We start from the raw sequence: 15,279 nt of genomic DNA on the forward strand, positions 1-15,279 counted from the left end.
CATAATAATCACCGGAGGTTATTGTAGGGTCCCAGGTCTGAAAATCCCCAAGGCCAGCAGGCAAGGCTCAGCTCGGAGGGCAAGGCGAGCGGCAGAGCACTGCTCTCGACTGGGGAAGCAGACTCTGCTGCGGAGGGACGGCCCTGCTCGGGATCTCATCTGGTGACTGATTTGCACTGACATGCTGTTCCAATCACAGCAATTTTGCATGATACCAGCTGCTTTTCCGGATGTAGGGAAGAACAGGTCTGACAAATGGGATAGTAAACGCACGTTAAGAACATTACTCCAGAACTCCCAGCTGTTATACTTTCACTGTGAGAATTTAAAGGTGTCTTGTTAAACATGTAACACAATGTCAGCATTAACAGTTTCCTCCTGTTTTCCCTTCTAAGTGCCCAATCCTACAGAGCTTTATTAATACAGGCTGAAATGTCAAGATTTAAAGGCTAAATAAATCCCACTTAAAACTTTCACAAAGGGGATTAACTGGAACTTACCTGCTGCTTACACTGCTGTTCGCTTTCTGCAGGAGGGGCAATTCTCATGTATGTGCCTTTTGGGTTTAAGCTGTAACAGGCTGGCTGGAGCGGAGCTTGCATCCAGCCCCGCCGCGGCGGGGAGGCAGCCATCAGGTAGACAGCTGCTGAGGACAGCAAACCGCACGCGTGCCATGTTGCGACTCCACATGCTTGAGCAAAGACAAAAGCATCCCTTCTAGGCGTTGCGTTTACTTGCAATTTATAACAGCTCAAAGCACAGGAAATGGAACTAAAACGCCTGCCCACGGGAGACCAAAACTAACTTCACACATTTCCATACACAGAGAAATGACCCGTGCAGATAAAACCGAACCAGCCCACACCAAGCAAGCCGAACACGGCAAGAGAGCCTCTGGGTACAGAGAGCGAGCAGTGCCCTGGCGCAAGTGAAACACCAAACGTTCAGAAACACAAACCCATAGCTTATGAAATTTTCCATATGACATTCTAAAATTAAAAATTATACTGTTCTATCCTGTATATGGCTTAAGAGGAATAAAGCTTGTATGTACTGTCATTAGCCTATGTATAAGAAAAGATATATATAGAGAGAGATAAAAAGATCTACTTTTTTAGATAAAAAACATGTATATAAGAGTATTCCGATATTACCTAATTGAAACTAAATTCCTATGCATTTGATTTCACCCACCTGTAACAAAATGCTGAATGGAAGATCACAGAATATAATAGACCAATTAAACAATTTTCTATTTTTTTAGAAAGGACAAAGTCATTAAATGGGTTCATTTTTACATTTATTTGACAAAATGGTGTACACAGTGTTAATCTTTGCACAATAATAACCACGTACACACATAATGAACGGTTTTCAGACCAGAAGTTAGATACACAGTGTGCGACAACATTGCATAAACAGTTCTTCCACAGAATGCTTCTACTTCCAGTATTAAAATATAGAAAATAGAGTGTGACTTTTTTATTTATTGTGGTGAGGTAAACATTTCTTCCTTCAAAGCAGTGTGCTTCTATGCACCTTCACAAAAACTGCTAACGATACCCTTCTCCTTCATTCAATCAATAAGTACATACCTAGTGGCATATTTATTGCTATTCTAATGGTCATTCATTTTTTCCTTGAGTAATATGTAGAGAAAGGAATGGAGAAGAAAAAACCTACAGTAATTGATGATAGCAACCTATCTATACTATTTGTGTCAAGAGCCAGAGATTAGTGCAGATAATTTATTTTGAATGTAACAGTTTTAATGGAAACGTCAAGAAAAATTTATTTACATTTTTCTAAGTAGAACATGGTATTGATTAGAGCCGCTCAAAAATCACAATTAAGAATTTATTAGGCAAATTTTTACCTCTCTGCCCATTTACAACACCAGATCATAATATCCACTCATTTGTTCACTGTTCAAATTTATTGATGATTTTCAGCATGTAATTCCTGGGCTGAGTGAGATTTGTACCGAGTTCTTTAGTTACACAGGCCATTTGGTATTGTCTTCTGTTCCCTGAATGAATAATTTGTGTAATTAACAGCTTGAGTTTTGACTGTTACAAAAGAATATGTAATCATAATAAATCTCGGTCAATATCTGAGTACTGAAACTTATACTCTTTTTTTCTTGTACATATTTTTACTGCTGCCTGAGAATACTTTAGAAATGGAAAAGTTCATTTGTGTTTTATCCCCAATCAATCAGAAATGGTTTTTGAAAGTTAAATCAGTTGAAGAATACTGCATGCTCCTGACAGAAAACTGCTTCAGGTTCTCATCTCATTTTAAAACCTCACAGCAGTGACATACTTATGAAAGAGGTTATTTTAAAAAGTTAGCAGCCATTTTCTTACTGGCAGACACATCCTCCTAGAGCGCTCTGTATGGCACTGTTACACCTAGAAATACTGAACCTCATTTCCAAAAACTAGAAAATAAAATGAATCACATTGCGCTGCCTTATAGGCACAGTATAAGAATGGAAGGTCCTTTCATTACCAACTATTCAATCCCTTTTCCTATTGCGAGGTATACTTTGGCATCTACAAAAGAAAATCACCTTAAGGCAAAATGTGTGATTTCTAAAAAAGAAAGTAAACATTATTCATTTGAATAAAAATAGATATTGTAAGCACAATTTTTTATATTATTGTAAAAGTCCATAAAAATATAAACCCATTATTAGTTTGCAGACTCTTTACAATACAAAAAAAAAGAATGAAAATATTGTGCAATAGGTGAACTACATGTGTTTGATTAAAGAACAATTCTGTTGATAGAAGTCAATTAATTATTGTATCTTATTGTGAGTTTATCAGTGACAATTTTGGAAGGAAAGCAGAGAGAGAGCTTTATGAAGTGAAGTATTACTTATCACAATTCCGAACAACAAAATTACCAAAATTAGATGAAGACATACAAACTTTTCAAGAACGTAGCTGCAAAATTTCTGAAGCCTAACTTGCAAGCCTATGGCCTGAGTTTGCCATGTATTACAAATTAAGTTCACCAACAGTGATGACTGCTTAGAAAAACTCCGCTAATCCTTTCTGAAATAACAACAGGAATGACATCTTGTAAAACACACACACACCTTCCATGAGAGCAATCTTCAAGTTGTTATTTTTTGGCCACACTAGCCACTGCCTTCTTTGCTGCATCCTCAAGGTCATTTGCAGACGTGATGGGGAGTCCACTTTCATTCAGAATACGCTGGGCTTCATGAACATTTGTTCCTAAAAAAGAACATTGACTGTAATTAGTAATTAATATTAATGAATAATGAGCATCTTCTATTAAATCTCTATAAAAGCAGTTAATGCTTCAAACTACACATCATTTCAGTTTAACAACAGATTCAACGAGTGGTTTGGACTGAGCTGAGAAGAAGGAAATCTTAATTGCAATGACAATTTTGACAGACGATGCAATCTGATAATTGCACTTGCATCCACAAGAGGGGCTTTGGGAAGATTACAGGGTCAATCCAACATCCACCAGAGTCAGTCGGGACATGCAGCAAGAGCAGCGGACAGCGGATCACGTATCAGGCCTTTAAGACACTCAGAAGATTTAACGCATTTAATAGCAACAATCAGCTACAGCTAATCAGCAGTCCGTGAATCAACGAGAACTCAAATTCACCCATGTCAACTGAAAGCTACAAAATGGGAGAAAGATTTGGGTAATACTGAAAAATCTGCTATTGAATACACTTTTTTGCATTTCTGCTAGAAAAGGGGAACATCGAGAGCTCTGAAGCATTTGGCATGACACCGTTCCCTCCTCTGCTGCTGCACTATATTATCCCACGGTGAGGGAGACTGTACAGCCATACTGTACAAGTGCTCCATTTTGTACAGAAAGAGCTCAAATTTAGTCAACAGACTACATGCACAGTAAAGGAAAAAAAACCATAAATTTAAAAAAGATATTTCAGGAAAGCATCTTTTTCACACTGTTCACTTGTATAAAACACAAGTGCATCACCTTCCCCTTTACTTTAGCTCTTCCTTGATGGAAAACAAAGACAAACAGAAAATGTGAATACTCCAAAGCTTTGATCACGGATATGTTCTGCACCACAGACGAACATGGAGTCAGACATCCTACTGAGGAAGCGGAATCCACGCTTTGGGATCACACCGCTAGTCACAAGCACAAGACCCTGAGCTGATCTTTAGGATCATTTCTAGCTCCCCCCCCCCCAATCAAGTTCCTTGTTATTTGCCATGTCAAAATGCTTAATTAGTTTGTAATTCCTAGACCTAGCAAAATGAATTTTAATTATATTTGGAGCTGTACACTAATTATACCCTTAATTATTAAACAAGCAAGGAGCATACTCTTTACTATGCAACTTCCAGAATGCTCATTTTAAAGGGTAATTTTGAGTTTTTGGCAGACTTTAATAAAATGTCTGAAATTGTACAACAGACGTAGAGAGATTCAGAAGTCTGCTTCATCAGCGTGCTCAAGTCAGGATTCCCACTCCCAGCACTGCAGGAGACCAGAGCCATCTCTGTCGCAGCAGGCCCCAGCACTTTCTGATAGGAGAGGCAGGTGTCTGGAAGAGGAATGGGGGACCCCGTTTTAAAATGTTTAAAAGCTGTTTAAAAGCACTGGCCGAAGAGGTCATGCTTCCCATCGATATGCAGAGGACACACTGTGGGTCTTGTGTAGGAAGGTCAAAGACATCTGAAATCTCTGAGAGAAGGGGGATTTGGTTGCATAGTAACATCAGAACCATACAGGACTTTTCCTACAGAAAAAAAGATTATGGGCAAAAGAGAGCATAATATTTGGGGTTTTTTTCAGCCATCCTGTCTAACGCAATGTGGAAGCTGCTAATTGCCAGTACAGAACTGTACAGGGAAGTCAAAAGGCATTATGAAGGTTCTCTTCCCTGTTAAGTTCCTCACATTTGTACAGCGATTCCCATCAAGTCTTGAAGGTTCTATTATTTATAGAAGGTTCTATTATTTATATATAAATAATCTATTATTATTTATTTATTAAATAAATATATTATAATTATAATAAATATATTATAAATTATCTATTATTTAGATACAAGTGCAATAAACATTTAAAACATTCAAGATTGTACTGATCTCTCAAATAGGATTCTACAAGAAAAGGCGTTGTGAGGAGAAAAAAAGTGTAAAGAGGGAAAAATTTTCCTGGAAATTTTCCCACAGAGAAAAATATTATGCTGTTTGTGATAGCCACATATTTAAAACTAACTTTTGCTCTTCACTAAGTGGCCAATATTAATTTACTAACAGGTCAGAGTGGGAACAATACATTGGATCTATTCTGCACGGCATTGATTGCTCTACGCACCACTTGTCTAACATGCATTACAAAATCAATACCAAGCACAGTCCACTAAGAAGGGAGGGGGGAGTTTATGCAGACAAATGAAAATATGAAAGCTGAAAAAAATCTCACTGCAGTCAAAAGAGTAAGGGTTCACTCTGTATTTATTAAATAAAATACTGTTTTATAGGCAGGCCATACAACTAAACATATTTTTCAGCAAGCATTTCCTTTGCTGTAGTTTTCTTCTTTTAATGATAGCTTTTTATCCCATTGTGATAAGTATTTTAGATGTATGGAAAATACAGAAATTATAATGAGATTCTGCTGAAAGCAGAGGTAGGAGTTTTAAAATTGAACATTCAGAAAACACTGGAAACACTTAAGAATCTATAAAGGGTATCATCTTATTGCAGTAGACGATAAAATAAACAAATAAATAATCCCACTATTCTAACATTAACCTCCTGCCACTGGATGGTGTCAGAGAACTGTAAACAGAATCCCACACACAAGCTATCAAAATAACCTGCCCCTCACCTACGCTGCAGCCAAGCGAGAAACAGCGAAAATTCACAGAACGGAAGGCTGTCGGGCTTTTGTTGTTGCTGCTGGGGTTTTTTGACTAGGTTTTGTTTGTTTGTTTGTTTGTTTTAGACTTGACTCCTATTAAGGGAATGGCTTTCTGATGAGAAAAAGACGTTTCTTCCTTCTGACAGATATTACTGTCAATGACACTCCTTGGAAAAACAGGGAAGATGTAATTTTTATCAGCAAATATTTCCAAGCTTTTTAATCTAAATATCCTCCTTCTGAAACCTGGGTTCTGAAACAACCTCTCTGTCTGTGTACATGCAATTGCTCACAGTTACACTTCTATTACCTTGAAATCTCTGCTTTCACTAGCAAAGCAAATCTATTCAACTCATTACCTAAAAATCCTAGTAATAAATATTCTATCTAAGCATGTTTCTATAAATTGTAAGATTATACCAGCACACATTGTTACAAATGAGTCAAGAGGACGGCATAGGCTGAAGGAAAACAAACAAATAAAACATCCCCAACCATACTCCAACAGGATTTTGATAATGTTCATTTATTCACTTGCACTGTCGTAAAACCATTAGGAACAGGCTAAATTGCCGCTGTTTAATGCTGCTGGCTGGAGAGGATGAAAGACTCTGCAATGGCATTTCTAGCTTTTCAGGTAAACAAGATATAAGGGGAGAAGACACAGTTATATACATTTGGTACATCCTAAGAAATGGAAGACTAATGTAAAAAATAATCTGATCTACATTCTGCTATGGCAAAGTATTTCACAATATGCAGTACGTCTGACAATATTACTGATGTGAACACTTTGTGACCATGTTACATTATCAATAGCAATGGTTCAGCTTTAATATGCTACACTGATGAGCGTATTAAGAGCCAAATCCCCCCCCCCGGCATGGAGCCAGGTTATGCCACTTCTGCTAGCCCACAAGCTGGAAACTCATAGCCTCTCAGGTCTCAGAGATATTGGAGAATAAGGGACAAGGTTTAAAGTTCATCAGCAGCTAACCTTCAGTCAACATTTGATTTGAGGTTTGGCTAGTGATAAGCTTTAAGTAATGATCTTTAGCTAGGGAACCTATGAAGTTTTGGTGGCTCACACATCTTGTAGCTGTTGGCTCTGCACTCAAGAATAAACCAACTTTCACTTTAAAAATTGTCTCATTAGAGACAATTAAACCCTTTCTATTCTGTCCACCCCATTTGCCCTTTTCTATCTTAACCTTTTCCCACAGAATATTTTCATCTTTTCCCCTGCCCCACGTTTACATCCAAACTGGGAAAGACTCAAGCACATTTAAATTTGTGTTGAATGTTTAAATCCAAGATGTCTGACAAGGTTGATACGAATAGAGTTCTAAATGTGACTTTGCAATACCCCATTCTTCTCTCTTGATAGGCAATTTGGGATACTACAAGTCACAGGCATACATACTAAACCATATTTTTGAGGAAGATATATAAATTGGAGCAAAATTTCAATTGTGTGTAAAAGATTTCTGAATATATTTAAAAAATGATTAGATTTTGAAGGATACAGATCACAAATCACATGGCTGAAAATATAATGGGAAATTTTGGATTCGGACATTTGAATAAAAGCCAACTTGCTTCTAGCTGTGTTTCAACATTTTAAGTGGTTCTAATTCCTCCCAATTCTTCTTGTCCTATGACCACAGAAGCAGAGAATTAATTGGTTGAAAGAGAGAGAATGTAAAATTCCTAGCACAGGAAGAGGACATCTAATTCACAATTCTATTTTATTCTTTCCTCTTTGCATCTCACTCTAAGCTACATAAATGAGAAACAAGGTTTGGCTTCCACTCAGCGCTCCTAGTTAGTTTTCACAAAACTTAACTGAAGTACATTACACTTTGAAGAGGAAAAAGTGCCGCATAAAACCAGCAGAAGATAGTTTTCTACATCTGTAAAAGATAAAATTTGGAATATGGGGTTTCTCCATATGTCCATGAGCTTTTTAAACAACAATAATCCTGTGTCTCAGCTGGTGAGTTCTTTACTGATAAGGCAAGTAAATACATGTAATTATAAAGTTACCATTTTCAAAGAGGAGAGTAATCCTTTCTTTATCCACTGGTGAAACAGCTTGTAATTATTATACAACTGAGAATAAAGATTTGTTCACAGACTACTGCTAAATCAAGACAGATTTGACTGATTAAAACTCTAGTCATCGAGACATTTGTGATAACAGTGCAAGCAGGCAAAGAGCCTTTAAAGTGCAGGTCACAAATCTGTTAGATTTACAGGAATAAATAATGAACATTCTGTTGGAAAAATGTTCAAAATGGAAATCCAAAAAAGTCCTTGTCCCTTTTCCTCCTTTTGACGTGTAAAATGTTATTGGTGATGTTTTAAAAAGTCTTGGGTAGCCTTATTACTTCCACAGTGCTCATTATTAATTTAAAATCCTTGTATGTTTGGATAACCCATTATGAGTTCAAAGAAGAAAAATGAAAATGATTAAGGATCCGGAGTGGTTGATTTCTGAGGAAAGATTAAAAAAACCAAATATATGTATGTGTGTGTGTATACATATATGTGTTGCTTGGTTGGGTGACTAAGGAGGCAGAGAAAGCAGGAGTTACAAACTAACCATTCCTAAGTACAACATCTGAAGGCTGTAAACACCATAGCTCTTTGTTTAGGATGAATTGGTGGGTAACACTAAAAATAAGAGAAGGATTCTGAGATGATTATTATACAAAAGGGGGAGTTTGCTGTATTATACCGGGACAGAGTTTCCTAAAGAACACGTGGTATCGCCATCTCTGGAGTCAGCAACTAGTCTCAGAGAAGCATTATTACAAACCTAGTAAAGAGTAAGCAACCATCGGAAGATAACCAAGAAAAGATGTTTGCATTAAAATTTGTGTTAGACATTCTGAATATTCAGCTTTGGCCCCTGTGGATGAAGCAGCACATGACTCTCACAAAGGTCACAGCCAGAAGAGGAACAGGCACCATGCAGTCACCTCCGCAGGGCTTTGCGCAACCCCCAGGCAGAAGCACTCCTGCTCCACACCTTCTCTTCCAGACAAACTCCACGGTGCAGGAGCACTGGGACTCTCCTCATTCAGCCCAGAAACTGCTTTGCCTCTTGCAATTTCCCAGAAGTCACGTTAAAAAAAAAATTCACCCTTACTTGTGCACAATCATGGAAGTATTGAAAGTACTGGAGAAAGGTCAAGAAAACGCAGTGGCAGACCTAGCAGACTGAAGTTAAAAATCAGCAAGTTGCATTTCTTGTTTCTCTTATACCAGTTTCAAATATTGCAATAGAAACAACTTGCAACTATCTTATTCATAAGGAAAACTAATGGCTTTTCCAGTATCTTCACTTAAAAAATAGCAGCTACAATAGATGAGAAGTCTTGCAGATCTGACAGATAAACTTTTTCCCAGCTATGACAGACAGGAAAAGTTTTTTGCTGTGACAAAAAGCTAAACAACATTACCTAGAGCTGATAAACAATGAGATTTTATATTATGAAACTTTCCTGCTTCTAACCAACATCCATCAGTCTCTCCTTCGCCCATATTAAACTATCTACTTACTCTCTTAAGGTGTTTAGTGGTGCTGCATCATCCATAGAAAATTTTCACAATTTGTTTCTAAAATCCATTTTAGAGTATTTAAATTTTCCTGCACTTGCCACAGCAAAAATCTACCCATGTTAAACCAAGAATGCACTCTGGAAAATGTTCAAACCCTGCAGTAAAATGCACAGCAGAACTTTTACAGGACAAAATTGCACGTCACATGCTGTGGTCTCCCCTGATGTGAACTACGTATCGTGTGTAACGTAGCATGAGAATGAGGGATGGGAAAACCCTGCTTTCTCATGGAAGACAAGACAAGTATACCCCTAACCAAAGGGTTTCATGGGTAAACCTGCATCTTCATGAGTCCTGGTGACATTATTTTTTGAAAAGGAAAAAGTCTGGTGCATTCAGAGCTTTTTTTTACTCTCCCCTCTATCACAATGTTAAAAAACACCTTATTTTGTATCTCAGGTACATAAAGGGATGCTTTTCCTCCTTTCACCACCAATGCTAAGCGGTAGGACATTTTATGCTCTTTACACACACCCAGACATGAATATTGATTTTTTTGAGGAACAGGCCTTAAAAAAAACCCCCAACAACCCAGAAAACCCTCTATTTTCCAAACCTACTTAGCAAAAAAGAAATGTTTTAAGCTTACCAGAGTTGTGTTCTGATTTCAATCAAAGCACTTTTTCATTCAATGGCAGAAGAATAATTTCCCTTCCTTCTTCAGGGTAGTTGTCAGAAATTAGAGACAGAACTCCATATCCACTGCCATTATATTAAAGCCAGTAACTGCCAAAGAGCGCTCTTCCTTACCTCTCTACTACTTTTTTGTTTCCAGTTTAACAATGCTGGATGTACTAAAAAAAAAATATTCCTTACCATTACCAAATCTTCTGGTTTTAATGGATTTTAGCTGGATTACATATTTGGGCAGAAGAACACTTTACAGTAATCTCTTTCTCACAAATACTGTTTCTAACATCTTTCTTTTAATTATGAATTGGAGTAAATTTAAGAAAACTCTATGTTGCTACAGGTTTAGCAATAATGGAATTGCAGTCAGTAAAAAACATTTGAGAAAGAAATACCTTCCAGTAAACAGAAACTTGCATCAAAATTATTTGTATTTGCAATGCAAATGTTACAAGAAAAACCATAATGCTTTCATTGTAAAATTTCGTTGCTTCAAGTACCACAGGGGACCAGGAATACAGAAATACGTAAGGAAAGAGTTTATTGACTTCAGGTCATGCTACTGATGAAGAACTGGACATATTCTTCTTGTGTGGGACTAAGCTGTTTAGAGCTCAGAGGTCGAAGAAAGCCAAAGTGGGTTACTATGCACCTGAGGGATGATTTTTGTCTGAAACCATCAGCACTCACCTTCCAGTCTGACCACCAGAGGTACTTTCAGCTCAAGCTCTCGGCAGGCTTTGGTAATACCATTGGCTATAATGGCACAGTTCACAATCCCTCCAAAAATATTTACAAGTATTGCTTCAACCTGTAGGAAAGAAACAGAGTAGGAAATAGATGGGGGTTTTGTTTGTGTTTTGTTTTTTTTTAAAATAAACACAGGTAAAAGATCCAAACCAGGGTACAAATTCCCCTCTGTCAGGCAGGTTCTCACTTATGGAAGGTACAAGCTTCACCTCTGTAGTCAGAGAACTTGATTCTGAGTCTATTGTTTCTGTAGTGTGTAGCAGTGATTAATTGCCTTTGTCTAAACTGGCATCGTAATTAATGTCAAACACATTACTACACAGAAAAGAGGAATTTCTACTGATAAGTATAAATAAAAAGAGATTAAACAATCTATATTTTGGATTTTTTTAATGTATTGAATAATCATCAGAGGTTGGAGCTCAGAAAACAGTCTATGAACATGCGGATGCACATGCAATGAAATATTCATGTGGACACTTCACAAAACAATCTGGATATGCACTTTATCATAAGCAGTACAGAGGAAAAGGTAATATACTTGCCCTGACTTGATAAAGAGGAGTAAAAATCCTTTCTAATTAACAAGGAGAGGCATGTAATGAAGAACATGCATTACAACAGATTAATTGATAACCTCAAAAAAATGCTATTTATCAGTTTCTGGAAACTGAAATTCCTGCACCCAATTCACAATTAAATTACCTTTCACAACATACAAGACATTAATACATACAAGATATTAATATGGTTTCTTTCCACTTGGTAAGGTGGTATAATATTGAACCCAAGTTCATATACCAGGCTTCCCACCATGACTTATTAAGTCAAGGGGGACACCACAGGGATACAGCTATGCTATTTCTCATCCCATAGCGGGGCTAATCACAACATTCAGGGTACTCTACAATGAGCTTCAGTGGGTGTCACAAAAAAGCTTTGCCAGAATCATGTTGACTCCAAAGATGACAAGATAAAGAGAGGATTAGGTTTGAAGGAATGAAATATCACTGGATTTCACTTGTGCATGATGTCAACCGCAATTATGCTTAACTCATTGCACAAGATGAACAGATTCACTTTGCCCACCTCCAGGTAGCCAGACTCATACCAGCACCAAGAAAATTCTCTGCAGTCACGCACGTTTATAGCTCTGCACAATCAGGTTTAATATTTCTCTGCAGACAAAATGTGACAATTAACTCCTGTGATGTGCAGTCACACACACAGATTGAAAGCTCGCCACTGTTAGTAATAACGCCATCCACAACACAGCAATAAAAAGAAAAATATCTTAACAAATACTTTGCTTCCCACATGAAATCAGCTCACCAGTATCCTTCAGCAGTACCCTAGACTGCAAAAGCATCCCTTACTGTAAACATATGCTGCATTTACATTGCACTATAGAACTCCAGTGCTAGCAGAATAATCATAAAATGAAGATGGCAATGGGACTAACTCGTTGACATCTCTCTCATCACCTGCTGCTGCTCCCAGCTCCAAGACTTCTCATGACACCGCCCAAAAGTGGCCAGAACAGGTCCCACCTGACCATACGGGACACAGCGCCATTTTCTCCTCTCAAGCTTATTAGACACCAACTCTTTCATCCAGTTTTCCAGTGCTGATGTGCTAGGATGCTGCCTGCCCCTGCTACTTTTCTCCTCTTGTTATTTGCAGGAGAGTCATCCAATTAAGATTTGCTTGCTCTTCTGGGCATGCCAATACTATAAACGGAATTCTTGTGTGCATTTTCAAAGCACAAAACATCTCTAATGCTATATAAGTAGAACAATAATTAATAATAAACTCCCTTAAAAATCCTGATATCCAAATTTCTCCCTCTGAAATTAGGTACGATGATTCGGTACACGACACCAACTGCCCCAGTTCATAGAGCCTGCACAGTAATAGCCTGCATATGGCTCACGACATGGCTTCCTCATCACAGGCAGAGCACACTAGGTATCAGAAGGAAATTAATAATCCAGTTAAATCAAAACATACAATTTAGTTGATTTTATAACTCTTTCTTATAGTTTAGACATAGGTCAACACTTTAATGTCATGTTAAATGCACGCCAGTCTAGGGTTTTCTGGATATTAAGTTGGTGATGCCATTGCAATTACTTATTTCACCTTTGCATTTTTATAAAACCCTTAACTTTGTAAAATCTACCAACAGTGAGACCTTAGAAGGCCACTTCTCTGCTTTGCTCCTACTGCTAGCGCACATGCAAACATTCTTGGTGTCAGGAGGTAAAAACACATGAAAAAATTGAGGCCTTCAAACTCTTATCACATTAACCCTTATGGTAGAGAGATCTATGCAAAGCACTTTAATGTTAAAATATACTAGTGATGTATTCTATCAGCAGGACAAGCCACAGACACTGTTCTGCCCTTTCTAATACATGATCCTAATTCAGGGACTTTGCACCAGGCATGTGACAGATCAACTTAACCAAGTGTGTTTACATTATTAGAGATAAGGAGGAGGATTTTATGCCCAATACAGATATTTTAATTCCTAATGCAGACATTCTCATTTAAGGATCTGCTTTTCAGCTTTCAAGCCGAATTCTAATCAGGTCTTCTAATCCATTGGCAGCAAAAGGAAAAAAAATGTTGAAGGAAATTAGATGCAGCTTGGATAATTGATGTTTGTATGCTTGGCTTTAATAAAAATACACTGTTAAATTAGAGAGGAGTCTAAAAGGATTCAATCAATAAGAAACTGAATCAGGTAGAGAATTCAATCTTGGGTTTTATTGTAATCTTCCAAATAAGCCAAAAGATCAGTCCAAATGATGCTGAGATTCACTTTTAACTCCACTGAAATTTGTGAACACTGTTTATATATGCTTCTGTAGCCTGACTAGATCTTGCATTTCCAGCTGAAAGAACTTTAACATTCAGACCCAGTAGATGGATGAAAAGGTTTTCAGTATTTCATGTGCACAGAGAATGCACAATCTCTGTATTATTTAAGTCTATAAGAAAAATAAACTTCCCATTGTATACCAGAACCATTACATAGTAACGTGCTCAGTACCTAATGCATATGGACTATTAGACATATTAAAGAGAGGGCAAACTGTCTACATACAAGACAGGTTGCTTCATAGCATTATTATTCTAATAACCAGTTTTACCCAACAGCATGCCTTATAAAATTATGTAGTTTCCAATAGTGTTGCTGAAATACAAAAGGTAGCAGCATATCCACAGGTGTGGTTATTTCCATCCACCAAAACAACTGATAGATGTGTGAAACCACTATCAAATGTACTCGCAACTGATTATGGACCCCTCTGGAGAAATAAGGGAACCCACAACAGCATGAAGACATCACCATCAATAGTGGTAACAACACACAGCCTGCCAGGTCTAAGCACCAGGGCTGGGAAGCAAAAGCAATAGCAACTGAGTGAGCGCTGCATTATCGTTGTCTTCATGCTACATATGGTATCGAATCTTCACAAGTACTGGAATATCCGTTAATCCCACAGCTCCTAAATACTATATGCACATATATGCAGACACATAGATAGCCTTTTCTCTCTTTATATAAGAAATTTAGGTATATTTAGATATATCTATATCTATCTATATAAAATCTATGTTGCTTTATTAATAAAAGTAATAGTTTTAATTTACAGTGACTTTTTGTTAAAGTGAGCCTTGACAAAACCTGCAATTCTGCTTTCAATGTTTGGCACCAAAAAACCCCCACCCCAAATAAGTGTAATTGTATACTAACTGAAGTAATGGTGCTAGGAGATTACTGTTAGAATTGTATTGGATCACCAACATAATCCACAAGGCTGCCAGGTTCCATGCAACTAAAGGTATTTTACATAGGGCAGAAGCAGCTTTAGCATACCTGCCTGCACTCTGAAAAATAGAGTGTGTGCATTTACTATATTTCCTTGTGTTTTTTTCCTCTAAAATGTTCTTAGCCTTAACAAAATGCACACTGACATCTGATCATCATACACTTAAAGATTAATACAGACAGCGCCTATAAAGCATTGCGCCTTTCCTACAGCCCATTTATAAATCTATACACAGGACGTCTCGCTGTCTGCAGCTGCGGCATTCCAGCCTGCTGAATATCCTACAGAGTCCACGCTAACGCCACAAATTCTGTACACAAAATTAGAGAGGACAAAAACTTGACACTTGCAAGTTGTTATTTCTCTTTCTTTTCCCACCTTTGTTATTACCACAGAACAATTACAAGAGGCTTAGGATAACAATGCGCCGTAGCACCGAACAGTGGCAGATACTTCATACAAGGCAAAGCTCCGAATCTCAAATAGAACAGAAATCCAAACACAAATGCAAATTAACTTA

The 15,279-nt window shown here is 37.5% G+C and overlaps 1 protein-coding gene across 1 annotated transcript in view; it reads right to left on the reverse strand.

The window, feature by feature from the left end:
* Window positions 1-1,305: 1,305 nt before the first annotated feature.
* Window positions 1,306-15,279, reverse strand: part of SUCLG2 (succinate-CoA ligase GDP-forming subunit beta) — a 132,438-nt gene continuing 118,464 nt past the window's right edge. The window contains exons 10-11 of the mRNA XM_082321422.1: window positions 10,858-10,978; window positions 1,306-3,251 (exon numbers count right to left, since the gene is read on the reverse strand). Coding sequence (XP_082177548.1) covers window positions 3,136-3,251; window positions 10,858-10,978 — 237 coding nt within the window. The 3' untranslated portion in view covers window positions 1,306-3,135. The remainder of the gene's footprint in view (window positions 3,252-10,857; window positions 10,979-15,279) is intronic.

This window comes from Platalea leucorodia (assembly GCF_965183815.1).
Source record: "Platalea leucorodia genome assembly, chromosome: 9".
In the NCBI taxonomy this organism is placed as follows: domain Eukaryota; kingdom Metazoa; phylum Chordata; class Aves; order Pelecaniformes; family Threskiornithidae; genus Platalea; species Platalea leucorodia.